Source organism: Delphinus delphis, chromosome 11 (genome assembly GCF_949987515.2).
Source record: "Delphinus delphis chromosome 11, mDelDel1.2, whole genome shotgun sequence".
In the NCBI taxonomy this organism is placed as follows: domain Eukaryota; kingdom Metazoa; phylum Chordata; class Mammalia; order Artiodactyla; family Delphinidae; genus Delphinus; species Delphinus delphis.
In genome coordinates, this window is record NC_082693.1 from 80988588 (window position 1) to 81016080 (window position 27493).

General features: G+C 38.2%; 1 protein-coding gene and 1 long non-coding RNA gene across 6 annotated transcripts in view; one reads left to right on the top strand and one right to left on the bottom strand.

Annotated features, from left to right (window-relative positions):
• ANKS1B (ankyrin repeat and sterile alpha motif domain containing 1B) overlaps positions 1–20068 on the bottom strand; it is a 1152360-nt gene extending 1132292 nt beyond the window's left edge. For all 5 annotated transcript variants that reach the window (XM_060025438.1, XM_060025440.1, XM_060025439.1 and 2 more), the window contains exon 1: positions 19935–20068. In XM_060025438.1, coding sequence (XP_059881421.1) covers positions 19935–20068 — 134 coding nt within the window. The remainder of the gene's footprint in view (positions 1–19934) is intronic.
• Positions 20069–21013: 945 nt separating this feature from the next.
• Positions 21014–26540, top strand: LOC132433285 (uncharacterized). The gene is made up of 3 exons (XR_009521110.1): positions 21014–21199; positions 24061–24137; positions 25256–26540. It is a non-coding gene; the product is annotated as an uncharacterized lncRNA (long non-coding RNA).
• The last annotated feature ends 953 nt before the right edge of the window (positions 26541–27493 follow it).

The following is a 27493-nucleotide window of genomic DNA, read 5'->3' on the forward strand; positions in this document are numbered from 1 at the left end:
GGAAATAGTTAATCAAGTCTAGGAAGTGCAGAGAGTCCCATACAGGATAAATCCAAAGTGAAACATGCCAAGACACATATTAATCAAACTATCAAAAATTAAATACAAAGAAAATATATTAAAAGCAGCAAGGGCAAAACAACAAATAACATACAAGAGAATCCCCATAAGGTTAATATCTGATCTTTCAGCAGAAACTCTGCAAGCCAGAAGGGAGTGGCAGGACATATTTAAAGTGATGAAAGGGAAAAACCTACAACCAAGATTACTCTACACAGCAAGGATCGCATTCAGATTTGACAGAGACATTAAAACCTTTACAGAGAAGCAAAAGCTGAGAGAATTCAGCACCACCAACCAGATTTACAACAAATGCTAAGAGAACTTCTCTAAGCAGGAAACACAAGAGAAGGAAAAGACCTACAATAACAAACCCAAATCAATTAAGAAAATGGTAATAGGAACATACATATCGACAATTACCTTAAATGTAAATGGATTAAATGCTCCAACCAAAAGACACAGACTGGCTGAATGGATACAAAAACAAGACCCATATACGTTGTCTACAAGAGACCCACTTCCAACCGAGGGACACATACTGAAACTGAGGGGATGGAAAAAGATATTCCATGCAAATGGAAATCAAAAGAAAGCTGGAGTAGAAAGCTGGATATTTTCTCATATTAGACAAAACAGATTGTAAAATGAAGACAGTTACAAGAGACAAAGAAAGAAACTACATAATAATCAAGAGATCAATCCAAGAAGAAGATATGACAATTGTAAATATTTATGCACCCAACATAGGAGCACCTCAATACATAAGGCAAATGCTAACAGCCATAAAAGGGGAAATCGACAGTAACACAATCATAGTAGGGGACTTTAACGCCCTACTTTCACCAATGGACAGATCATCCAAAATGAAAATAAATAAGGAAACACAAGCTTTAAATGATTCATTAAACAAGATAGACCTAATTGATATTTATAGGACATTCCATCCAAAAACAACAGAATATACTTTCTTCTCAAGTGCTCATGGAACATTCTCCAAGATAGATCATATCTTGGGTAACAAATCAAGCCTTGGTAAATTTAAGAAAATTGAATTTGTATCAAGTACCTTTTCTGACCACAACGCTATGAGACTAGATATCAATTACAGGGAAAATTCTGTAAAAAATAGAAACACATGGAGGCTAAACAATACACTACTTAATAACCAAGAGATCACTAAAGAAATCAAAGAGGAAATCAAAACATACCTAGAAACAAATGACAATGAAAACACAATGACCCAAAACCTATGGGATACAGTAAAAGCAGTTCTAAGAGGGAAGCTGGTAGGAATACAATCCTACCTTAAGAAACAAGAAACATCTCAAATAAACAACCGAACCTTACACCTAAAGCAATTAGAGAAAGAAGAATAAAAAAAACCCAAAGTTAGCAGAAGGAGAGAAATCATAAAGATCAGCTCAGAAATAAATGAAAAAGAAATGAAAGAAACAATAGCAAACATCAATAAAACTAAAAGCTGGTTCTTTGAGAAGATAAACAAAATTGATAAACCATTAGCCAGACTCATCAAGAAAAAATCAGAAGACTCAAATCAGTAGAATTAGAAATGAAAAAGGAGAAGTAACCACTGACACTGCAGAAATACAAAGGATCATGAGAGATTACTACAAGCAACTCTATGACAATAAAATGGACAACCTGGAAGAAATGGAGAAATTCTTAGAAAAGCACAACCTTCCAAGACTGAACCAGAAGGAAATAGAAAATATAAACAGACCAATCATAGGCACGGAAATTGAGACTGTGATTAAAAATCTTCCAACAAACAGAAGCCTAGGACCAGATGGCTTCACAGGTGAATTCTATCAAACATTAAGAGAAGAGCTAACACCTATCCTTCTCAAACTCTTTCAAAACATAGCAGAGGAACACTCTCAAACTCACTCTACAAGGCCACCATCACCCTGATACCAAAACCAGACAAGGATGTCACAAAGAAAGAAAACTACAGGCCAATATCACTTGATGAACATAGATGCAAAAATCCTCAACAATATACTAGCAAACAGAATCCAACAGCACATAAAAAGGATCATACACCACGATCAAGTGGGGTTTATCCCAGGAATGCAAGGATTCTTCAATATATGCAAATCAATCAACATGACACACCATATTAACAAATTGAAGAATAAAAACCATATGATCGTCTCAATAGATGCGGACAAAGCTTTCGACAAAATTCAACACCACTTATGATAAAAACCCTCCAGAAAGTAGGCATAGAGAAAAATTACCTCAACATAATAAAGGCCATATATGACAAACTCACAGCTGACATCGTTCTCACTGGTTAAAAACTGAAACCATTTCCTCTAAGATCAGAAACAAGACAAGGTTGTCCACTCTCACCACTATTATTCAAGATAGATTTGGAAGTTTTAGCCACAGCAATCAGAGAAGAAAAAGAAATAAAAGGAATCTAAATCAGAAAAGAAGAAGTAAAGCTGTCACTGTTTGCAGATGACATGATACTATACATAGAGAATCCTAAAGATGCTACCAGAAGACTAGTAGAGCTAATCAATGAATTTGGTAAACTACCAGGATACAAACTAATGCAGAAAAATCTCTTGCATTCCTATACACTAATCATGAAAAATCTGAAAGAGAAATTAAGGAAACACTCCATTTACCATTGCAACAAAAAAAATAAAATACCTAGTAATGAACCTACCTAAGGAAATAAAAGACCTGTATGCAGAAAACTGTAAGACACTGATGAAAGTAATTAAAGATGATAAAAAACAAATGGAGAGATATATCATGTGCTGGATTGGAAGAATCAACATTGTGAAAATGACTATACTACCCACAGCAATCTGCAGATTCAATGCAAGCCCTATCAAACTACCAATGACATTTTTCACAGAACTAGAACAAAAATTTTCACAATTTGTATGGAAACACAAAAGACCCCGAATAACCAAAGCAATCTTTAGAAAGAAAAACCGAGCTGGAGGAATCAGGCTCCTGGACTTCAGACTATACTACAGAGCTACAGAAATCAAGACAGTATGGTACTGGCACATAAACAGAAATATAGATCAATGGAACAGGATAGAAAGCCCAGAGATAAACCCACACACCTATGGTCACCTTATTTTTGATAAAGGAGGCAAGAATATACAAAGAAGAAAAGACAGCCCTTCAATAAGTGGTGCTGGGAAAACTGGACAGCTACATGTAAAAGAATGAAGTTATAACACTCCCTAACACCATACACAAAAATAAACTCAAAATGGATTAAAGACCTAAATGTAAGGCCAGACACTATAAAACTCTTAGAGGAAAACATAAGCAGAACACTCTATGACATAAATCACAGCAAGATCCTTTTTGACCCACCTTCTAGAGAAAGGGAAATAAAAACAAAATCAAGTGGGACCTAATGAAATGCAAAGCTTTCGCACAGCAAAGTAAACCATAAACAAGACGAAAAGACAATCCTCAGAATGGGAGAAAATATTTGCAAATGAAGCAATTGACAAAGGATTAATTGCTGAAATTTACAAGCGGCTCATGCAGCTCAATAGCAAAAAAAACAAACAACCCAATCCAAAAATGGCCAGAAGACCTAAATAGACATTTCTCCAAACAAGATATACAGATTTCCAACAGACACATGAAAGGATGCTCAACATCATTAATCATTAGAGAAATGCAAATCAAAACTACAATGAGGGGCTTCCCTGGTGGCGCAGTGCTTGAGAGTCCACCTGCCAATGCAGGGGACACGGGTTCATGCCCTGGTCCGGGAAGATCCCACATGCCGCGGAGCAGCTGGGCCTGTGACCCATGGCTGCTGGGCCTGCACGTCCAGAGCCTGTGCTCCGCAACAGGAGAGGCCGCAACATTGAGAGGCCCGCGTACCGCCAAAAAAAAAAAAAAAATACAATGAGGTATCACCTCACAGCAGTTAGAATGGCCATCATCAAAAAATCTACAAACAATAAATGCTGGAGAGGGTGTGGGGAGAAGTGGACTCTCTTGCACTGTTGGTGGGAATGTAAACTGATACAGCCACTATGGAGAACAGTATGGAGGTTCCTTAGCAAACTAAAAATAGAACTGCCATAGGACCCAGCAATCCCACTACTGGGCATATACCCTGAGAAAACCATAATTGAAGAAGAGTCATGTACCACAATGTTCACTGCAGCTCTATTTACAATAGCCAGGATATGGAAGCAACCTAAGTATCCATCAACAGATGAATGGATAAAGAAGATGTGGCACATATATACAATGGAATATTACTCAGCCATAAAAAGAAACAAAATTAAGTTATTTGTAGTGAGGTGGATGGACCTAGAGACAGGCATACAGAGTGAAGTAAGTCTGAAAGAGAAAAATAACATATGCTAACACATATATATGGAATCTAAAAAAAAAATGGTTCTGAAGAACCTAAGGGCAGGACAGGAATAAAGACACAGACGTAGAGAATGGACTTGAGGACATGGGGAGGGGAAGGGTAAGCTGGGACGAAGTGACAGAGTGGCATGGACACATATACACTACCAAATGTAAAACAGCTTGTGGGAAGTAGCCGCATAGCACAGGGAGATCAGCTTGGTGCTTTGTGACCACCTAGAGGGGTGGGATAGGGAGGAGGGAGACGCGATAGGGAGGAGATATGGGGGATATATGTAAATGTATAGCTGATTCACTATGTCATAAAGCAGAAGCTAACACACCATTGTAAAGCAATTATACTCCAACAAACATGTTAAAAAAAAAATTGTTTCGAGGTGCCATGAACCATGCCCATATAAGATAGCAAACTTAACAGGTAAATGTTGTGTGTGTCCTGACTGCTTCACTGACTGGCCATTCCTGTCTCTCTCCCTCTCCTCGGGGTTCCCTATTCTGATACAAAGCAATACTGAAATTAGGCCAATGAATAACCCTACAATGGCCTCTAAGTGTTCAAGTGAAAGGAAGACTCAGTCATCTCTTACTTTAAATCAAAAGCTAGAAATGATTAAGCTTAGTGAAGAAGATACATCAAAAGCTGAGACAGGGGCTCCCTGGTGGCGCAGTGGGTGGGAGTCAGCCTGCCAATGCAGGGGACGCGGGTTCGTGTCCCGGTCCGGGAGGATCCCGCGTGCCACGGAGCGGCTGGGCCCGTGGGCCGTGGCCGCTGGGCCTGCGCGTCCGGAGCCTGTGTTCTGCGACGGGAGAGGCCACAGCAGTGAGAGGCCCGCGTACCGCAAAAAAAATAAATAAATAATTAAAGCTGAGACAGGCTGAAAGCTAGGCATCTTGCACCAAACAGCTAGCCAAGTTGTGAATGCAAAAAAAAATTCTTGAAGGAAATTTAAAGTTCCACTCCAATGAACACACAAATGATAAGAAAGCAAAACAGCCTTATCACTGATAAGAAAGTTTTAGGGGTCTGGATAGAAGATCAAATGAGCCACAACATTCCCTTAAGCCAAAACCAAATCCAGAGCAAATGAAGCCTGAGAAAGACGTGAGAAAGTTGCAGAAGAAAAGTCTGAAGCCAGCAGAGGATGGTTCATGAAGTTTAAGGAAAGAGGCCATCTCCATCACATAAAAGTGCAAGATGAAGCAGAAAGTGCTAATGTAGAAGCTGTAGCCAGTTATCCAGAAGATCTAACTAAAATAACTAATGAAAGTGGCTACACTAAACAACAGATTCTTAAATGTAGACAGAACAGCCTTCCATTAGAAGACAATTCCCTCTAAGACTTTCACAGCTGGAGAGGAGAAGTCAACATCTGGCTTCAAAGCTTCAAAGGACAGCCTGACTCTCCTGTCAGCCTGTTAGGAGCTAAGGTAGCTGGTGACTTTAAATTTAAGCCAATTGTAAATCAACCATACTTCAATTTTTAAAATTAATTAAATAAAAATAAATTGAAGCCAATGCTCATTTACCATTCCAAAAAATCCTAGGGCCCTTAAGATTTATGCTATATCTACTCTGTCAATGCTCTATAAATGCAACAAGACTGGATGACAGCATATCTGTTTACAACATGGTTTACTGAATATTTTAAGCCCACTATTGCTCAGGAGAAGAATATTCCTCTCCAAATATTACTACTCAATGACAATGCACCTGGTCACCTAAGAACTATGATGGAGATGTACAATGAGAGTAATATTATTTTCACACCTGCTAACACAATGCCCATTCTTCAGTCCACAGATCAAGGAGTAATTTCAACTTTCAAGTCATTATTTAAAAAACATATTTCATAAGGCTATAGCTGCCACAGATAATGATTCCTCTGATGAATCTGGACAAAGTCAATTGAAAACCTTCTGGAAAGGATTCACCCTTCTGGATGCCATTAAGAACATTCGTGATTCATGGGAAGAAGTTAAAAGATCAACAGGAACAGGAATTTGGAAGAAGTTGATTCCAACCCTTATGGATTACTGAAGGGTTCAAGACTTTAGTAGGGAATTAACTGCAGATGTGGTGGAAATGGCAAGAGAACTAAAGATGGAAGTAGAAACTGAAGATGTGACTGAATTGCTGCAATCTCATGATAGACCTTGAACAGATGAGAAATTGCTTCTTATGGAATGGCAAAGAAAGGAGTTGCTTGAGATGGAAGCAACAAAGGATTTAGAATATTACACAAACTTAGTTGCTAAAGCAGCAACAGGTTTTGAGAGGATTAACTCTAGTTCTGAAAGAAGCTCTTTTGTGGGTAAAATACAAAATAGCATTACATGGTACAGAAATCATTCGTGAAAGGAAGAGTCAATTGAGATGGCAAACTTCATTTTCTTATTTTAAGAAGTTGCCATAGCCATCCCAACCTTCAGCAACCACCACCCTGATCAGTCAGCAGTCATGAACATCGAAGGAAGACCCTCCACCAGCAAAAAATATTACAACTCACTGAAGGCTCAGATGTTGTTTAGCATTTTTAACAATAAAGTATTTTTTATTAAGGTATGTACCTTGTTTTTTAGACACAATGCTATTGCATATTTAATAGACTATAGTATAGTATAGTGTAAACATAACTTTTATATGCATTGGGAAACCAAAAAATTCATGTGACTTGCTTTATTGTAGTGATCTGGAACTGAACCCACAGTACCTCTGAGGTATGCCTATAAATAAATAAATGAAGGGCTTCCCTCGTGGCACAGTGGTTGGGAGTCCGCCTGCCGATGCGGGGGACACGGGTTCGTGCCCTGGTCCGGGAGGGTCCCGTGTGCTGCGGGGCGGCTGGGCCCGTGAGCCATGGCCGCTGAGCCTGCGCGTCCGGAGACTGCGCTCCGCGGCGGGAGAGGCCGCAGCAGTGAGAGGCCCGCGTACCGCAAATAAATAAATAAGCGAAAGTTTGATGAGGAATGGGATACTCACATAGTTTAAATGTACTTCCCCACAAAATAGTTTTTACAAATGGAAAAAGAGTAATTGTATATAGGGAAGTCTGACAGACACTAGTAAAAGCAAGTGATTAAAGAGAACATCATCAGAAATAGGACAAAATCAAAATCACATGCCATCTGATAGGATGCAATGAATAGAACACAGCATCCCTTCTGTGATATTCCTACCAAAATGCATGAGAAAACATCAGGAAAGCCCAAATGAGGGGCATTTTACAAAATAACTGGCCTATAGTCTTTGAAAAGTGTCAAGGTCATAAAAGTCAAGGCAAGCCTGAGAACCTGTAGCATACCAAAGAAGTTTAAAGAGGTATGACAACTAAATGTAATGGGTGATTCGGAACTGGATCCCAATGATGCACACCACTGGCACACCTGTCAAAACCTGAGTGGGGTCTGGTGGTTATTTCCTGATTTTAGTGGATGTACTGTAGTTATATTGGGAAATATCCTTGTCTTTAGGAAATAACTAAATACAAACTAAGGTATTCTGGGGTGCTAGCACATTAGGTTGGCAACTTACTCTCAAATGGTCCAGGAAAAGAAACAGTTATTTGCCTTGTACTTCCAGGTTTTCCTCTAGTATGTGATTATTTTTTTAATTTTTTAAAGAAAAATATTTGAGAGTATATAGTTCTATCTTCAGCTGTTAAAGAATTACTTAAACCCGATTTATGATCAGATTCAGATCATATACTGGTATGCAGTGGAAGATGAGAGCCAAATGTTGACACTGGACTAAGCCAAAGAAAAAGTTGAATTTATGAGCTCTCAGACTCTAGTAAAATTAGACACTACTATATAGTTAGCTATCATCCTATGTGTGCAGTTTTTGTAAGGGCCTAAAGAGAAGTCTATTTTCTATCCTCCAAAGCACCATCATCATGGTAAATACACAGTACACACCCTCAAAATATTTGTCAATTAATAATGCTTTAAAAAGAAAAATAAGGAAAATATTAATGATAGGCTTATTAGGAACCCATTAACCACATGGATTATAGCAGAGCAGATACAACTCCAACAGAACACAATTTCTTTCTGTTCAAATTAGCTTTGTGAGGAATGTAGAAGATAAGAATAAAGGCTAAATCTCTGGTGACCAGAACCACTCCTAAAAGTAGGCATGAAAAAGTAATCCCTATCTCTGCAGTCACTAAGACTGGACAAATCATCATCCCCAATGGCCTGTCTTGGTGCCTATACCATTAACGATTTAGGCTAAGACAATGTCCTTAAAGAAGTTACCTATTAAAATGCAAATATCCCAGAGTTCCCATTGAAATAAAGATACTCTGAATCTATACAATTATTCCTTGCACAGCCATTAATGTCCTAGTAATAATAATAATCATAACAGAAGCATGCATTTGAGTCCTCCTATGTGACAGGCACTGTGCTAGGTACTTTATATAAATTATCTCTACTTCTTACAACTCTACAAGACAGGTATTATCATTTCTACTTTATAAATAAGGAGATTGAAGCCCAAAGAAGTGGAATAACTTGCCAAGGGCCAAAAATCCATTCAATGGCAGTTTTCATTCAACCCCAAGATTCAGACTTTTTCCATTACATCTTGCTGCTTCTTTCTACTATGCCATTTGCTGTTTTTGAAAATGGAGATCTAAGGCATGAAGGAATAAAATGTAATATAGGAAACTTTTTTTGGTACAGGGTAAAACTGAATGAGAGTTCTGAGTTCCAGATAAAAGAAGCCAAAGAATGCCTCATAACCACGACAGAAAGAAAGGCTCTGAAAAGGGACAGAGGTGCACAGAAAGAGGAGGTGAAGGTCCTAACTGCCTTGGTTCCTTGGTTTTTCTACACAGCCTAACACTAGATTTGATAAGGTCCCTGAGTTGTTAATGAGCTCAGTTGAGAACTATGAGCTCAGATTTATCAGCTTGAAAGAGATAAACTATAAAGTTTATTAAGTGAGGACTATGGTGAACACTTTATTTTCCTCCTTTTGTAAGAGGGAAGAAATAAGGAGATATAAATCACACCCATCTGAATCACACCCATCTAACAAGTTATTAGACCACCTTTGAAGACAACAGAAGTTATATAACATCAAGTGCCTAGGAAATTTTGGATAAAACAATTCCACCCTGTTTAAGGTGAAAATGATGACTGACAAAGAAATATTTTAAAACATCTTTAACTAACTTAACATTGAATTCAGTTTACTGTTTATGTGCCATCAAGAAACGAATGTAGGACTTCCCTGGAGGTCCAGTGGTTAAGACTCCGCACTTCCACTGCAGGGGTCGCGGGTTCAATCCCTGGTGGGGGAACTAAGATCCCGCATGCCACACAGCACAGCCAAAAAAATAAAAATAAATTTTTAAAAATTTAAAAACTTGGTAAATAAAAAAAAGAAACAAATGTAAAGCAAAATACTGCCTATAATGTGAAACTGTATGATGAGCAAAAGCAAAAATAATGAGAACTATGCAAGATCTGAAATACATTACTATATAATTTTGTAGAAAATGTACTTTCTATTTATATAGTGGAATCATATTGGCATTTTCATATTTTAACCAAGGACATACATTGGTCCCTATGGAACAAGGAAGCAACATGGCACAATAAAAAGATCTCTGGGATCAGAAAGACCTGAATTTAAATCTTGGATCTGTCACTTACTAGCTTTGTAACTTTGGGCAAGTTATTCAATTTTTCTGCTCTTTTACCCCATATATAAATATGGAGTTAATAATAAATACCTTTCAGAATAGTAATTCCACTTCTAGAAATGTATATTAAGAATATAATTTTATGGAAAAGATGATTTGTATAACAATGTTCATCAAAATATTACTTATAATAATAACAAGTAAGTTAAAATATCCAAGTATCGAGTATTAAGGGAATGTTTAAGTAATGGTATATATATCACCAGATCAGTGGTTCTCACACTTCACAGAGTACACAGCAATTAAACTAGGGAAGCTCGTAAAATGCATATTCCCAGACCTTATACCCCAAAATTCTGACCTAGTAAGTCTGAGATGGGAATAGGAAATGCATATTTTTAACAAACAACCAGGAGTGATTCTGATGGAAGAGGTCTATGAAAATTCTGCATTAAATGGAATACTATGGTGTGATTAAAAATATGATTATGAAGACTTTGGAATAACACTGAAGAAGTTTGATATATTACTAAGCAAAAAATTCAGGATTCAAACTGTATGCTCTATCTAACAGCAACTACATTAAACATAGGAAAAAGTTATTTTAGCAATAGGATTGGAATGATTTTTACTCTTCTACTCAATTTTCTGAAACACAGTCATGCTATTATCATAAATGAATAAGTAACATATCAAAATTTGAAACAAAAAGTCAATGGATCTCCATGGCCTTCAGATTAAAATTCAAACTCCTAAGGGCAGCACACAAGTACTTCAATCTCCAGACTTACCTCATATCCATGCTCTATAACAAACTACTTCTAATACCCCGTATTATATATATTCTACATTTTCACACACAATTATTAAATATACTGTTCCTTTTCCCTAAAACACCCTTCCTGCAAATTGTCAACCTGACAAACTCCTACTCATTCAACAAGATTCAAGAATCACCTCCTCTCTGAAGTTTCCCCTGACTACTCCTCCAAACAGACTAAAGGTATCTCCTCCTTGCTGCTGGCATTCCTGTAGCATTGTTTGAGACTTCCATTACAGCACATATCACACTGTATTAACTCTTTGTTAAATATTCTCCCATTATTCTACAGGTACTTGTTTGTAATTCTTCACCTTCTCCATTATGTCTCCAAAGTTTCTATGAAATTCAGAGTAACAGACCACTGTGGTCACTGGCCAAAGCAAGCCAACAGGAAGCAACTCTGTTGCTACTCCACCATCATGTAGTTTACCATGCCAAAGAACATCTCTGCATAATTCCTGCAGCTCCCCACAAACTCCCACTCACTCCCATGCCTCCATACTAGAAGTAAAATATCTATACAAAACAGGGATAATTCTCTAAGTAAATACAGCAGTTTTTTAGTATATTCAAAACATAAGATACTAAATTTAGCATATTTATATGCTACATGAAACATTTCAAATGCAGATTAGTAACTAGAGGTATCAAACAAGGATTCAAAGTGGCTAAATACTTATTTGGGGGGGGGGAGAAAAAAAGAAAAGAAAACTTTAGTGTGGAAGAATGCTAATTGGGATCCAGGGGACAGAACTTCAAACACCTCCCCAGTAGTGAAACATGGGTTTATCAAAAAACCTACATATTGAGTAAACTTACAACATGAATTTTTTTAATAACAAGAAAATGGATGTGGAAGAATTTGAATCTAAAACCACATTAGATATTAAAGCTCTTATACAATTCTATATCTTTGTAATAATAAATAAAAACATCTTAGGAATAATTTCTGGAAATAGGCAAAATATATACCATATGCTGATACCTAAGATCAGTATATAACAGATATCCAATAAAAAGTTCTAGGGACTAATTAAGTAGCAAAAAAAAAAAAAAAAGGATTTTCCAGCACCAGCCCTATGCTATCCTATTTCTCTTGTCTCCAATCAAATCCCTTTCCCCTTCTACAGCACCAGCCTTGTAAGAAGAAAGGATAAATGACCACCTTTATCCAACCCACTCTTGCAAATCTGAATAATCCACTCCATCAACTCTGCCATTAGAGTTCCAAAGCTTTAGTATTTTGGCCTAAATGTTGTTTCCTCTTTAAATGAAAATACTAAAAGAGCTTCCTCTTCCTAAAAACCTTTACCAGTCAATCATACTTCAGTATGAATTGTCAGCACCCACAAATAATTGTTGGTGGTGGGGTAAGGTTAGGAAAGGCACAAGGGCACTGAGTCCATGACATGTGAGGAGAAATTAACATTGAGAGATGCAGGAAACTAGAGATGATGAAAGCAAACTCTGTAAACTCCACAATTTTTGTTCTTCTTAATCTACTTGTCACTATACACAGCCCACCCCAACTCTACTCCTCACACAAAATCTGCTACTCTTGAGAGGGACAGTTGGCACAAGAACTAGAGGCAGGTTGAACCTGTACTAATTAGAATGGAGAAGAGACTTTCTTTCTAGAAAAAGAAATTTGAGCAGGAAGGATTAGAGGAAATGGGGTACAGGGAACAGAAATATCAAGCAGGCAGCAAAAAATGAGGTTGGCTGTTTATGCCCACAACCATCAGTCAAGAGATGATGCAATTTAAGGGCAACAAGTTTAGGCCAATTGTTTCAGCTCACTTAACTAGAAGTAATACCACTTTAAATAAAGCTGCTCTCACAACACAATAGAACCCAAATAATTCTACAGCACAACTGAATCAAAATTCATTTTATAGACAGATTCATAAAGATATGCTGTTAAATAATAAAGCACTATATATAAGAAACATTCTCAGAGGTGAACTTTGAAGATTACAGTAGAAGGAAATGAGGAAAACAAAATTTATCCTTTGAACATATATTTTGATTCACCCTCAAAAAACCACACACTTGCAAGCCTCACCCAGGTTTAACACAAATGTAGAATTCACCCGCTGTCCTACTGACACAAAAGAAGAAAATCGGACTCTAAGAAGAGTTCTTAGATCTGTGTTACACAAAAAAATGCAATGGGCTGTCAACTGGCATTGTGCCTCTGGCTGCCATATGGTTTACATGACCATGTCATCACAAACTAGAGAAAGAACTGGCACACAGATGAGTCTTCTGTGTAAATTCCTGCTTTTTCAAATGTAAGATAATCTCTCATATCAACATATAATGAATAACCAAAACTCATCATATTTTAATTAATTAAAACCATGCTGCAATATGTTCAAAATGGAAACCAAAGACACACTGAAATGCATTAAATGTTAAATAGCTTCAGGTTCTGTAGGTTGAAATTAATCTTTTCTAACCCATGATTTGAATTAGAGTCAGCTTCCATTTCTAGTTAAATACTCAGGAAAATGTTCTAAAATAGGCTCTTTGAAAGAATTTTCCAAAATTACCTCAAATGCATAATTAAGTAAATTATTTCAGTATACAACTGAACTAATCAAATTGTGTTTACTGTCACCCGAGAGTTTAAATTGGTAAGGTCAGTAGGCACACTACTGAATACTGTAAGTTTCTGCATTCATGTCAGTGAAGACATACTTCACTCATCTGCAGCTGTAAGAAACCACTGAGATGCACTAGGAATTGGGCAATGTAAAAACGGACAGGTTGAGTAGTCACCAACTGGTTGTCCTAATTCCCTGCTATACATCAGCCTCACAGTTTTGAAGAGGGAGCTGAAAACCCTTTAGTTGAGAAAGAGGTCAACACCAAAATTCTCTCCTCACTCCCCATCATGCAGCTGGCACTGTTCACTCTGGCAGACACAGCTCCCTGAACATAATGGTGCAATCACCACTTCAAACACCATTACTATCTAAAATAGATAACCCACTTGCAACTTGACTATTTTTATAGATATAACATTTCCATGCAGTTTAACTGCTCTATTTGTGATTTATTGCATTTAACTAATACAGTTTCCCTGGAAATGAGTACCTTATATCAGAGTCCCAATAACCACAATTGCCCAAGTAGTTGTGAAAATTGCAGTACTTCCAAGTTGCCTCTTATCTCCTTGTATCCATCACCAAAAACTTCATGAACTGAATCCTGAATCTGAAAAATTTATAAGCTCTCTGGTTTATATACCTTTGATAACAAGAAGATTATTTTTTCCTCAGTTCTTACTGATATACTTCTTCACATGGGAGTCTTTTGAACTGGATTCGTTATGTTCAACAAGAATTTACTAAATACACTTTACATAGTATTCGACTCTTTGAGGCATTAAGAAAATCAAGTAAATTTGAGGTATTAACAAACTTTTTACTGCTTTATCAAAGTACAAATAATTCTTAATCTAGACTGAAAAAGAAATAATTTAACACAGTTTAAATGGGAATTATTCTTGTTTAGATTAAAAGGTAGTTATGCCAAAGAGAGATTTTAAAAAGCTCTGCAGCTGTCTCATGAAAGATATGTTAAATAAAATGAAATTTCACATATAATATGAAGGAAGAAAAGGAGGGAAGCAACTCAATTTGAGTACTCTAATGAGCTCTGATGAGCTCAGATTTTTTTAAGGATGAAAGAGGGTGGCGAGAGGTCAAACTGAAAACAAACACAAAAGTGAACTTGTACACTTGCCCTAGAAAAAGGCTAATGTCCTTTCCAGCTAAGTTTGGAAAAAAGGAGGGAAGTAATAGAAGTTCACTGCTATGACAGCTAATGTAACTTCAATCCCTCACAAAGTAAAACTGTGGATTGTTTTAGACCACAAGAGAATTTCCTAAGACATCTAACAACACCAAGAATCTGATTCTTCCCAACTTCTACTTTGCTCTTATCCCTAGTGAGAATCATTTTCAAACCAGAAAGGATAAACAAATAATGCTAGGAGATTACTGAAGCTCCAAAAAGACAGAGATCATAAGAGACACTGATGCTTTAAATGAATCTAAGTATCCAGACCCAAAAGAATTAGAAGCAAGGGGGTAGAAGGAATTTGCACAATACTAGGCATCATCAATGGTTCGCCATCAGAAACAAGTTATAACAAAGTAGCCTAATTTTCCTGGAATTTATAGACTTACTACTACAGGGGTAGATCAAAGGAATGACAAACAGAACATAATGTGAATATAGAAAGGCAATGGATAAAATACCTCATAATATTCAAACAGATATATTGGAGAGAAACAGCTGGCTAATAGTTCTGTTAAGTGGCTTCGATGTTAGTAGGAAGACCAAGCATAAAGATTGCCATTTTTAAATTTATACCAACCTGAAGAGAGGTTCTTTAGAGGTTTTCATTACACAATACATGTTCGCTGTAGAATATTGGAAAATGCAGATAAGCCTAAATAAGTAAAGATCACCCACAATTCCACCATTCAACAAAGAATACTATTTACATTTTGGTGTTTATCATTCCAGACTTCTTAAGGTACAGTATAAATGTTCACACACACTTATTCTTTGTTAAAGAAAAGGATCATACTACAAATGCTGTTTTTTTTAATTCAAATATCCCAGTATATTCTACACTGGTCAAATGACACCTAGTGCATTTTGTTCATTTCTGGTCACCACATTTGAAGAGAGTCATTGAAAAATTTGAGAATATGAAAGAAGAAAAAGAGGGTAGTGAAAAGTATAAAAATGTAAGTTCTTACCACCTATGCTCTATTGTCACATGACAACAGGCTTTTAAAATCTTGGGGAAAAAAAAAGATTTATAAGAAAACAATATAGCTAAATATTAGCTAAAGAACTGCCCTGGCTACTTTGTATTGACTCATAAAGCCAAACTAGTACCAACTGCTGGAAATTACAGGGAGGTGAATTTCAGCTCAATAAAAGATGAATTTTTTTAATTATTAGAGCTGTCAAAAATGGAATGGATGGATCTAGCCATTGCAGGGTTTAACAGAACTGGAATAACTGGTAAAGGATGCTAGAGGTAAATTCTCTAAGTAAGAAGTTGGATGAAAAGGCCCCTTTCTATTTTAAGGTTCTGTGATTCTAATGGAAAACTTACTACAGAAATTTACTCCTAGTATAATGTAATGCCAGACCCTTAGTAATTAAGGCCTTAAGACAGACAGTCAACAAAATGGTAAGGAAATGGAGATATTTAGTCTTGATAATGAAAGTAGGAAGAGGTGGCAATAAAGACCTTAAAATTGTTGAAGCATTGTTACATAGAAGTTGAGATTAAATTTATTCTGGAAAGCTCCAAAATTTAAAACTAAAAACAAAATGCAGCAGTTCAAGAAAGGAAGATTTCAGCTCAGTGGAAGGGAAGGGAAGGTTTACTAATAAATTAGAGCTTTCTAAAATGAAAAAGAAGAAGAAATAAAGTCAAATGCTTTAAAGCTGTGTGAGAAATAACGGCACAATGATGAATACCAATGTGCATTAATTTCTTTATACCTCATTTAATCCTTACAACAGCCCTATATGATAGGTATTATTACTATTTCCACTTCATAGAAGAGCACAGTGAGGCTTAGAAACATATTTATATTTATTCAAGGTCATTTTTACTACTGCTAAAACCCACAGTGTCACCCAAACATACCTGACTCCCCATCATACAGTTACTGCTCACTTAGTAGGTAATATGTGATCAAAAGCATCTTCAGAAAAGTCTTTATCTACTGATCCCTCAAAGGGCAGTTACAAGTTGTTTTGGGGGTTTTTTTAAGCAAAAAAAAAAAAAATTTAAGGATTTTTAAATTAAATTATTATTCATAGCAAAAAAGTGTTCAGATTAGACTATCTAACTGGCCATGTACCTTAAACTTTTGCAAATAAAACAGATTCAGTGAGTAAGACTTAAGACGCAGTAAGGCAAATCTGAATCACAGAACTTAAAATCTTTGCCATTACTAATTATGTGACCTTAGGCAAGTTCTTAATCTTCCTATCTCTTTAGTCCTTCATCTAAGAAATGAGGACCAACATCTTAAGTTTGATACAAGAATTGAATGAGATGACACACGCATTTAGCACAGGTTCCGACCCTATTACTACCCAACACAAGTAATAAAGTAGGACAGGGGAGTACCAAACCTATTCCACAATTCATTCCAAAATAGTTTAAAATTTTGAAGTGCCATTATGTTTGAAGGAAAAGGGATAATTACCTATTATCCTGTAAATAAACTTTTGATGACAATCATTTGTGAAATAAAGTGACAACTAAATAAAATGTGCCTTCTTAGGAATTTCATTTTATGCAAAGGATCACCAAAAGAATATAATTTCAATTCTCATTTTCTTCAAAGGCACTGTTTTAGTTATTTATTCAGTATGAGATAGATAAATGCAAGTTTAAAGGTTATTGGTTTTGATTTTGATGTTTTACAGCTTGGTTCAAACTACTCTAATGAACACACTTTTTTTAGGTTTTTTGTTTTGTTTTGTTTTGTTTTCTATGTGCGTTCTCATTGTAGAGCTACTATTGCTACCTCTGACAAAACCAGCAAAAGAGAAAACCTCTCATTCAAGAAGTACATTGGGGTCAAAATTTTGGTGTTTTATTTATGTTTACCAACATTAAATAGTTGCTATTCTATTCCTAAAATCTGACATCTATTCTTTTTTTAAATGGCACAACTGAGAAGGTATTTAAAAGATGTTTACCTTTAAGTTCTAACACAAAGATAAGCTTTTTAAAACACCATTTAGCTCAATGAAAGTAACCAAAATTCTCACTGTTCTCAAAGAATTCTTTAGTGTTTTTCCAAAGAAATTGATTATTTTTAGAAACCTCTTTTAGGATACAGGTTTCTAGCCATAATTATTTTTATCTCTGATATGGCCCACTGGCGAACATACTTATTTTACCTGCAATTTAAAACTATAGCCAAATAAACTGCTTCTGTATACACTACCTGTGACTAAGGGCAATTACTAGAGCTATAATCTGAAATATTACACATTGTCTAATTGTGATTTTTTGTTATGACTTCTAAGCTCTTTACGTGCCACAGTTGAAAACCAGAAGTACTTAACTTTCTTTTGACCCTTATTTGTATCATCAGTAAAATTAGAAATGATAAATGATACTCTATTCTTTGTCCAAAGTATAGAGCCAAATGAGAAATATACAAAGAAATTTGAAGTACATGTTTTAAAAACATATTTCAATTTGATACTTGTAAAAAATTTTTTGGAGGATGTGATTTAGCTCTTTGGCCAGTCTTTGTAGAAGACATACATACTCACAACAGCAATGACATCCAAACTCAGTCCTTCACCTTACATCTCCTTTCCCTCATATCTCCTAAAGAGAGCAATCTGGAAGGGCTGGCATTATTAGATTCAAAATCCCTGATGGAGTTACAGAGAGCTGAGCTATTTTGAAAAATTAAAACAGTGACATGGCAACAGTCCAGGTAATAAAATGAGTCAAGGTTCTACAGGATGTAGAAAAAATGAAAAGTGCCATCTACTTCTGATTGAAAGTGAAAATTACTCAACAAGGGAGTACACACAAGAGTCATCACTTCTAAGACTTAATGAAAAAAAAGTCCCATAAATATTCATTGTTCTGAAGTGAACTGTCATTCCAATAAAATGTCACTGTCAACAAGTATAGATGATCACTTGGAGTTTTCTAAAATCCTATCAACTATTTTCCAACTAAAGTCATTACACTGTAATAGAAATATTCTCATTTACTCTATTGGCCAGGACTGTAAATAACTGCTTTATCTGACCACCACAACATATGAAAACTTGTGTAAAGAACACAATGTCATCACCCAAAAGTTTGTATTAAGCACCTGTCAAGAGTAGCAAGAAACAGTTTTTAAAAACCAAGAAAATCACTTGAGCTTATAAAATTTTTTAAAGTACAGCTGAGCTGTCTAAGAGATGTTTTAGGGTAAAGATATGAATGATGATTGATGCCTCCAAAAATATCCAGGGTAAACTGAATAGCCATGATTTTAAAAACTAAATAGCTTTCCTTGAATTTTATCTAGTGAATATTCTTCAGGCTTCCTGCCTCACAACTGATTTCATTTGCCCATCAATTCAACTTTTAAGTTAATTGTTTTTTCAAACATGCAAATCAACACTGCTATTTCCAAGGTACTGCCTGCTGAATAAAGACCTTGACATTTTTTTAAATGTCATCTTAGAAAGATTCTCCAAGCAATATTAGTCTCACCTGGAACACCTTCCCATTAAAAGGCCTCTACTATATTCCATATACACTTTCCCAATCCCGACCTGGCATCCTTCATCCTGAGATATAATAACCAAGTTTCACTCAGCCATGTCCAGGTGGCTGAAAGTACTGCTGGGGCTGCCTAACCTGCCTCATCAAGTTTTACACACACCCTGTACTGATGACATCTCATCAGAAGGTTCACTTTCTTCATTTTGTGGGATCATATCCCACAGAACAGCAAATGCCTTCTGCAAGGGAAGGGTAGCAGCAACCAAAGGCTGTGGCTTTTGCAGGATAATTGCACGCACGCAATACTTCTTTGCCAATTTCATTTAAGTAGACAAAAAAAAAAAAAGGCCGGGTTCGAAGCAGAAAATATATAATAAACACTGATGTAAAGAGGGTGAAACGCAGAAATTCTTCCAGCAACACTAGTACATGTGTAAGTTCTGCACCACAGCTCAGAGAAAAGTAGCTACCGACGCATTGATGGAAGGCTATCTTAAAATTACTCAAAGAATCTAAGGCATCAATCTGACTGGGAGGTTCATGCCTCCTCTCCATACACACATTCTGTTTTCCTACCTAATTTAAGAATGAATCGCTGGCAGCCACCAGGTGCAATAACCATGAGGCGCAGGACGTAACCATCACGATGCACAACGAGGTGTGCAGACCCGGAGCCGGCTCCAGTCCTTACCTTAGCAGATTAGACAGGGGCAGGGGTCCGGATCCACCGCCCAGGATCCCTCCTTTCCTGCCAGACAGGAGTTTCTCCACCAGAGCCACATTTCCAGTGCGAGCAGCTTCCAACAGCTCCTGGTCCTTCCCCATAGTCTCTCACCGACTCCCTCACAGAGTCCTTTCCCCTTCGGGTCTTCCTCCCCGCCCACCCCCACTGGCCCCAAATCCAGGGCCCTCCCCGCCCCACACTAAGATAATGCCAGAGCTTCAGCACCGGGAGATGCGTGCAGCCCCCAGCCGGGGACACCACTCTCCGCTCCTCTTCGGGGCGCAGCTTTCACAATGAGAATCAGACCATGTCTTGGAAGAGGGTCTGGCCGAGCTGGGAGCCGCGACGCGCCCTCACAGCCACTCCCCTGAATTCCCGAGGCCTGGTTCCCGCGGGTGGGGCGTGAGGGGGTGGGGACCGGGGGTGCTTTTGAGGAGCGGGAGGAGGATGGTGAGGAGTGAGGAGGTCGGAGGAGGAGACGGAGACCGTCCTCGCCTGAGCCCGAGCACCGCGAACGCCCGCGGCGGCGGCGGCGGCCCGCGCGCCCTCGCGCCCCGGCCCGGGTTCTCCTCAGCTTTCGCGCCCGGCCCGCTCGGCGGTTAAGGCGGCGGCGTCCGCGGCCCGCGGCGGAGAGGAGCGCGGCGGCTGTGGCTGTAGCGGCCGCGGCCCGCGCCGAGGCCGGGCGGTGAGGACGAGCCGCGGCGGGCGCTGGCCGAGGGCGGCGATGGCGGAGGTGGCTCGGGGATGGGATAGGGAGGGCGAACGCCCAGGTCCGTCGGCTGCGGCGGCGGCAGCTCTGAGGCCTGGCGCCCAGGGCGTGCGGGGGGCGTGTGCGCGCGGGCAGGTGCGGCCAGTGAGTCCGTCCAGAGTTGGGGGGGGGAGGAGATGGGGGGGGAGGAGATGGGGGCGGGGCGCCGGGACGAGATTCTCCTGGTTTTCGTGGGCGGGGGCGGGGACCCTCCCTCTTCCAGTCTCCTTGGGAGAGATTTAACCGTGTGAGGACTGGAGTTCTCCGGGCCGCTGCGACTCCTCAGCCGGGCGGGCGCCGGCGCCACGCCTCGGGTCAGTCACGACGCTGAGGAAAATCCTCCATGTCCGGGATGGGAGGCTGGTGATGCTGGGAAGGAGCCCTCTGCCACCGCTTATGTCGGTGTCCGGGTGACTGGACCGGTTTTCGTCCTTCCGTTTACCTCCAGAGACGACTGAGACCTGCCCTTGCTTAGAAAGAAGAGGTTTGTTTTATTCTAGTTTCTGTGACACTGGCCACTGGAATGGTTTGTGACTGTTCCAGTTTTTCTAAGGTCTTTCATCAGTCCTCTATTTCAGTTGGGTTTTGAGGATATGCTGACTTGTGAAAATACCAGGAAAAAGGCTCTCATTGAAAATTCTAACACATTCACACTGGGAAAAAATATAAATGAGCATGGATTAGACACCCACTTTAATTTGCATATTCATCAGCAATTCATTGTGCATGGTTGGCTTGATTTTGTTAGCTGCTCTCCTTGCCCGCGATGGAGAACACGCATTTATTTTCTTTTCAAACTTCCTGTGACACCCTGTGCGTTGCCTTGCCCTTGGAATAGACTTCATAAATGTTAACTTGTTGGTAATCAGTTGGGAGGAAAGGGACATAATGGGCACTTTCCTCACAACAGTTCAGTGAACTGGATATTACTACCATATATCCATTTTGGTAATGAGGAAATAGTGGGTCAAAGGGTTAATTAAATTTCTCAAGATGCTGCACATAGTAAGTGGCTGACAGAACTGGACCACAAAACTGACTCACTGCTAGCCCATGCTCTTCCCCATATACCTTACTGCCCCCATGAAAAAATAAAATGAACAGACAATAATCATCACAGACATTTGATGAGCGGTTACTAGGTACCAGGTACTATGCTAAGTTTTCTTCATGTTATCTCAGCCTTCATAACAATCCCATGAGATGGGTACCATTTTTATCCTTATTTTACAGATGACGACGCTGATTAGCCCAAAATCATGGAGCTAGAAAGTGAGCCAAGACTCAAATCCATGACTGCCTGCTATAGGCGGAAATTTTAAGTAAATAACTGGAGAAAACTTAAAAGACATTCAGAGATAAGTAACAACAAATGTATATGTTAAAATTTTTTAATGAAATTTAGTATTCTGAGATTTTATTTGAATGGTTCAACGTGTTAGGTATATTATGGTTGCTTATGGGAGGTTTCCTGAAGGAAGTAGATTTTGAGCTAGTGGGTTTTTGTTTTGTTTTTGTTTTTGAATGTTTTAATAATAAGATGATATTATATATGATAATAATATGATCCCTGATATTCTGGGACTAGCAGACCAGTTAAAGAAACAAGAGGTAAGGAGCCATTAATTTCATTTTGAAAATGGCACACAGAAATCCTTCTTCCACTTTCCTAATGTTGCCACCTAAGCAAAACACATGTATCCCAGAATATACTATAAGTATTCAGTTGGTCAGAGCTAAAAAGAACCCACAATTTTGAGAAGCAACGTTTCATCATGGCTGAGTTAGTGATCAGAAGGGTCAACCCCCAATGGGAAACCATTAGTAATGATTTATTCCAAGAATCAGTTCCACAGTTCCAGGTACTCTAGTGGTATATGATACTCCAAGCCAGTTTTCAACTTCAAACTCTTTGTTTGTAGTTACATCATAGTTTCTTGTTGAAGAGGACAAAGGCTTGACTGCATGGGAACTAACATGCAAATTAAAAGTGAAAACATTTTTCCAAAAATCTGGAGAGGCCAAAAAAAAAAATTCAGATTTTTTTAAACATCCAGATTTCATCAAGGTATTTTGCATCTGTGTGTAGTGGAAAGAGCCAGAAAATCTTGGGAACCAATTGCACAGGCTACATCTCAGTTGGTACGTATGTAAAATGAAGTTATGTCTGATGCTTTCCACTGGCCTTATATTGTATGCCTATGATGAAATATAGTCTTAGTCCATTAAGTTATATGCATAATTGAAGCTAGAAATCAAGTATGGGGATAAATTTGAGATCAATTTCTATTCTGTTTTAATAACAAAAATAAAAATATATTTATTCTCCACATTTTTCTAATTGAACCTTTTTTATTCATCAAAATCTATTTTTGCTATTCTCAATGGACAGTATTAATTATAGTAAATGTATATATGTACCAGGAACAATACTAGAGTATTTTTTCTCTTTTTATTTATTTTTATATATAACATATTGTGTATATATACACATGTTGTATATACTGTGTATATATATATATATCATTATGCATGTTTATTACATATTGTTAGATATTATTGTATATATGTTTTATACACACATACAAACCAGTCAGGCTTAAATGAGACAAAGTAAAGAATCTAGTATTGTTCCTGGTACATAATAGCATAATATTATCTATATATATACTAGATATTATAATTCCTGCAGAAGCTCCGAATCCCTTACTCTAAAGTCTGATATACACAGATGTAATTCTGTATACTTTTAAGCAAGTTGAGAATTATTGCAAGTCACTCCTCTTGGGGTTGACTAATAAAAGAAGGGACTAGGGTTGAGACTAGAAAAGGGAGATAAAGCAAAAGACAAAGCAAGTATAAGAAGCCTTTGGAAACATAAAGTAAAGGAACATGAATCAAGTTCGGTCTTAGAACTGCATACCAAGGTCTGTTTGCAGTGAGGAAGAGGAGAAGATGATGTCTTATAGCATCAAGTTATCAGCTGAGCTAAGATAGGATAACTCTGTGATTTAGGGAGTGGATTTGGAAAATATCTACTTTCTCCATCTTGAGCTCTACAGTTACTCTGCATAACTGGGACTGTGATAGGCTGTGGGACAGAAGTTAGCAGCTCCAGGTTACCGAATACTATGAAGATATTAGACATCTGAATAGAACACCAAGTTCTTGCTTTCTGCATTCCATTTAAGTTTGTCTCCTCATGCCTACATGGCACAAACTTTGCCCTTCATCATCTTCCTGAGGAAACCCAGACACCAAGCATATCATCATGTTTGCAGTCTTTCTGAATTTATGGTCATGAATGTTGAAGGCCATGGAATGTCAATCACCCATCTTCTTCAGGTTCTAACCGACTGCGAATAGACACAAGGAACCAAATGAGCATCTCATTAGAGTGTCATCTTTATTACCTGGATGAGGTAAGTATCTAATATCCCACAAAGTGCAGGGATCCATACTAAAACTAGACTGAAAATGAGACTAGGAACTTCCTCTCTGTAAATGTGCATCCTGAGACCTGTCTGTGGAAAATTCATATAGCCAGCCCAGCCTAAAGCATGTCTCACAAATGGAATCAGAAGATCAGAGAGAATGATAGGTTTCTAGGGCTGCCTTTGGAAAGCATCCTGAGACAGGTACTGATGCCCAAGTATGCCCACCATCTTGTTAGGTAGCAGAAGAAAGCCCACTGCAAGAGAGAAAGCAAGCCAGCATTGAACCTGTATCTTGTTTTAAAGGAAAGTTTTCACACCCACTGGTAAAGTGATTCCAATGGAAGCAAGTAGGGAAAGAAAGCAAAAGTGTTTGCTATAGTACAATTCCCTCTTGGAAAAAGGAGCAGAAGTTTCTTCCCCCCTAGGGAAATTTGATGTGGAAAAATAAGGGTTTCCCCCAAGACCATCACATCACACTGCACAACATTCCACCACCATCCTGCTGATTCTATCATTAACTTCCTCCTCTCTCAGAGCCCCCCTGCCTATGTGCTACTACCTTTGAAAACCTGTGTGCCCCACAGGTGACCCAGTACACAGCCCACTGAAAAATGTAGTCTTGTCTCCAAACTATTTCTCACAGAGAGAAACCCCTGAAATGCCAAAAAATAAATAATTTTTACCATCTCTATTTATTTTCCATTGAGGAAAAGAGCTAGCATCCTGATAAACCTATTACACAATATCTAGAGGGGTGACTAAGAAGACACAAAGAATGTAATATGCACTTTTGGAATCTCATCTATGTTTCTCAAGGGCTAATACCTCCTTCTTACGCCCCATCCTCTACTTCTGTCTTTCTCCTACACCTGGGTCACACACTTTTTCATTAAAGGGCCAGAGAGTAAATATCTTCAGCTTTGTGGGCCACACAGTCTCTATCACACTACTCAACTCACCATTGTGGCATGAAAGTAGCCATAGGCAATATTCAAAACAGAGTGTGGCTGTGAACCAATAAAACTTTATTTATGTATACTTAAATTTGAATTTTGTATAATTTCCACGTGTCACAAAATATTCTTCTTTTGACTTTTTTTAAGCCATTTAAAGATGCAGGGACTTCCCTGGTGGCACAGTGGTTAAGAATTCTCCTGCCAATGCAGGAGGCACGGGTTCAATCCCTGGTGTGGGATCCCACATGCCGCGGAGCAGCTAAGCCCATGCACCACAACTACTGAGCCCACACGCTGCAACTACTGGAGCCTGCGTGCCTACAGCCCATGCTCTGCAACAAGAGAGAAGCCACTGCAGTGAGAAGCCCGCGCACTGCAACGAAGGGTATCCCCTGCTCGCCACAACCAGAGAAAGCCCGTTCAGCAAGGAAAACCCAACGCAGCCAAAATAAATAAAAGAAAAAATAAAGAAAAGAAAAAAATAAAAATGAAAAAAAAGATTCTTAGTTTACTGGCCATATAGGCCATGGGTAGGTTTTGGTCCATGAGCCATAAGCCTACAGATTTAGGAGTGACTTATTCTAAAGCCCTTTTGGCGGATACTACTTCTTTGCTTGGCCTGATTGTTTAGAGGGGAGAGGAGGGCAGGAGCCTGGAATCAAATTATCCCCTCAGGCAGCCAAATATGCCCAGCCTGGGCAGAAAGGAATGCTTCCCATCAGCAAATCATCTCTAACTCTCTCATATCTCAAGAAAGATCCTTTCTTTAGATGAGCAGAAGACTTGTCTCCAGAGGAGATACTTAAACTGAGACTTGAGAGATATATGGCAAAGGGAAGCAGGAGGTGGAAAAAGAGTGTTGCATGAAGAACACTGTTTGGAAATCTGTACACTTTGCTCTTTAGAAGGCAGTTGGGAATTATACTCTCAGAACTAAATCCCTATGTTACCTCCTGCCATCTTTTCTTTTACCTCTGCTCCTATCTTGTAATAATTCACTCACACCTCCTAATCATGTTTGTATTGTTTATGGAATTTAAGTGTATTATTGTTATTGAATGTTCTTAATTTCAAAATTATATAAAGTATTATACAAATGCTTTTTCTAAAAATGAAGTTGTTTTTTCACTTGCATATATTCTCTGATTCTTTTTTTTTTTAATAGGAGTTCTTTTCCCATTTTTTTTTAAAGTCTTTATTGAATTTGTTACAATATTGCTTCTGGGTTTTTTTATGCTTTGGTTTTTAGGCTGTGAGGCATGTGGGATCTTAGCTCCCCCACCAGGGATTGAACCTACACCACCTGCATTGGAAGGCGAAGTCTTAACCACTGAACCGTCAGGGAAGTTCTCCTGATTCCTTTTTTAATTGATGATATTTGCCCACTTCAAAGGAGCTTCCCTCTTTCTTCATATGAAAAAAAAAAAACAAAATAAATAAACCATGGCTTGTATGTTTTTTAATGTCTATGTATACTTTATGGATCAATGAATAAGAATGGGAGTTAGCTGCATGAAACAACTTGAAAATAAAGCTAAGCTGAATGAGAAAAAATGAACAGTTAATTCTAACTATAATCGTCCAGCATACATATGCTTTTTAATTCTATTACACTAACAAAGAAACATGTGCAACTAATTCTCTATTTATTTACCACAATCCAAAGTCCTCCCACCTTCCATATTCATGGACCATCTTCTTCCTATTACCCAGCTGAGGTCCAAGCCTGCCAACTGGGGGACCAAGCTGGGCTGGATTTTCAGCCAAGAACAGAAGGGGAATAATTGTGAGATTTTCCTGGACTCTGTAGCTAACATTATCTGACTAAATGTGTCTTCTTCTACGTTGGTACCTAAATGCTTTCCAAAGCACTTTTTCTGTTATACCACAAATTACGGTTTTGTAATTTAAACACACACACATACCTAGAACTGTGGTCAGAAGATCTGGGTTTCAATCCTGGTGTGACCTCTTCTTAGCTTAGAAAACTTCTAGAGCCATCAGTCCATAGACAAGTGTAATACATACCTTTACAAGTTCATCAGTTTGCTATGGCTGCCATAACAAAGTACCACAGACTGGGTGGCTTAAACAACAGAAATTTATTTCTTCACAATTCTGGAGACTAGTGTCTTCAAGTTGAAGGCAGGGTTGGTTTCTTTTGAGGCATCTTTCTTTGGCTTATAGATGGCCACCTTCTCCCTATGCTTCACATAGTCTTCCCTCTATGTGCACATGTCCTAATCTCTTCTTATAAAGACACCAGTCTTATTGGATTAAGGCCCATTCTAATAACCTCATTTTAACTTAACTACTTCTTTAAAGACCATATCTCCAAATACAATCACATTCTGAGGTACTGGGGGTTAGGACCTCAATGTATGA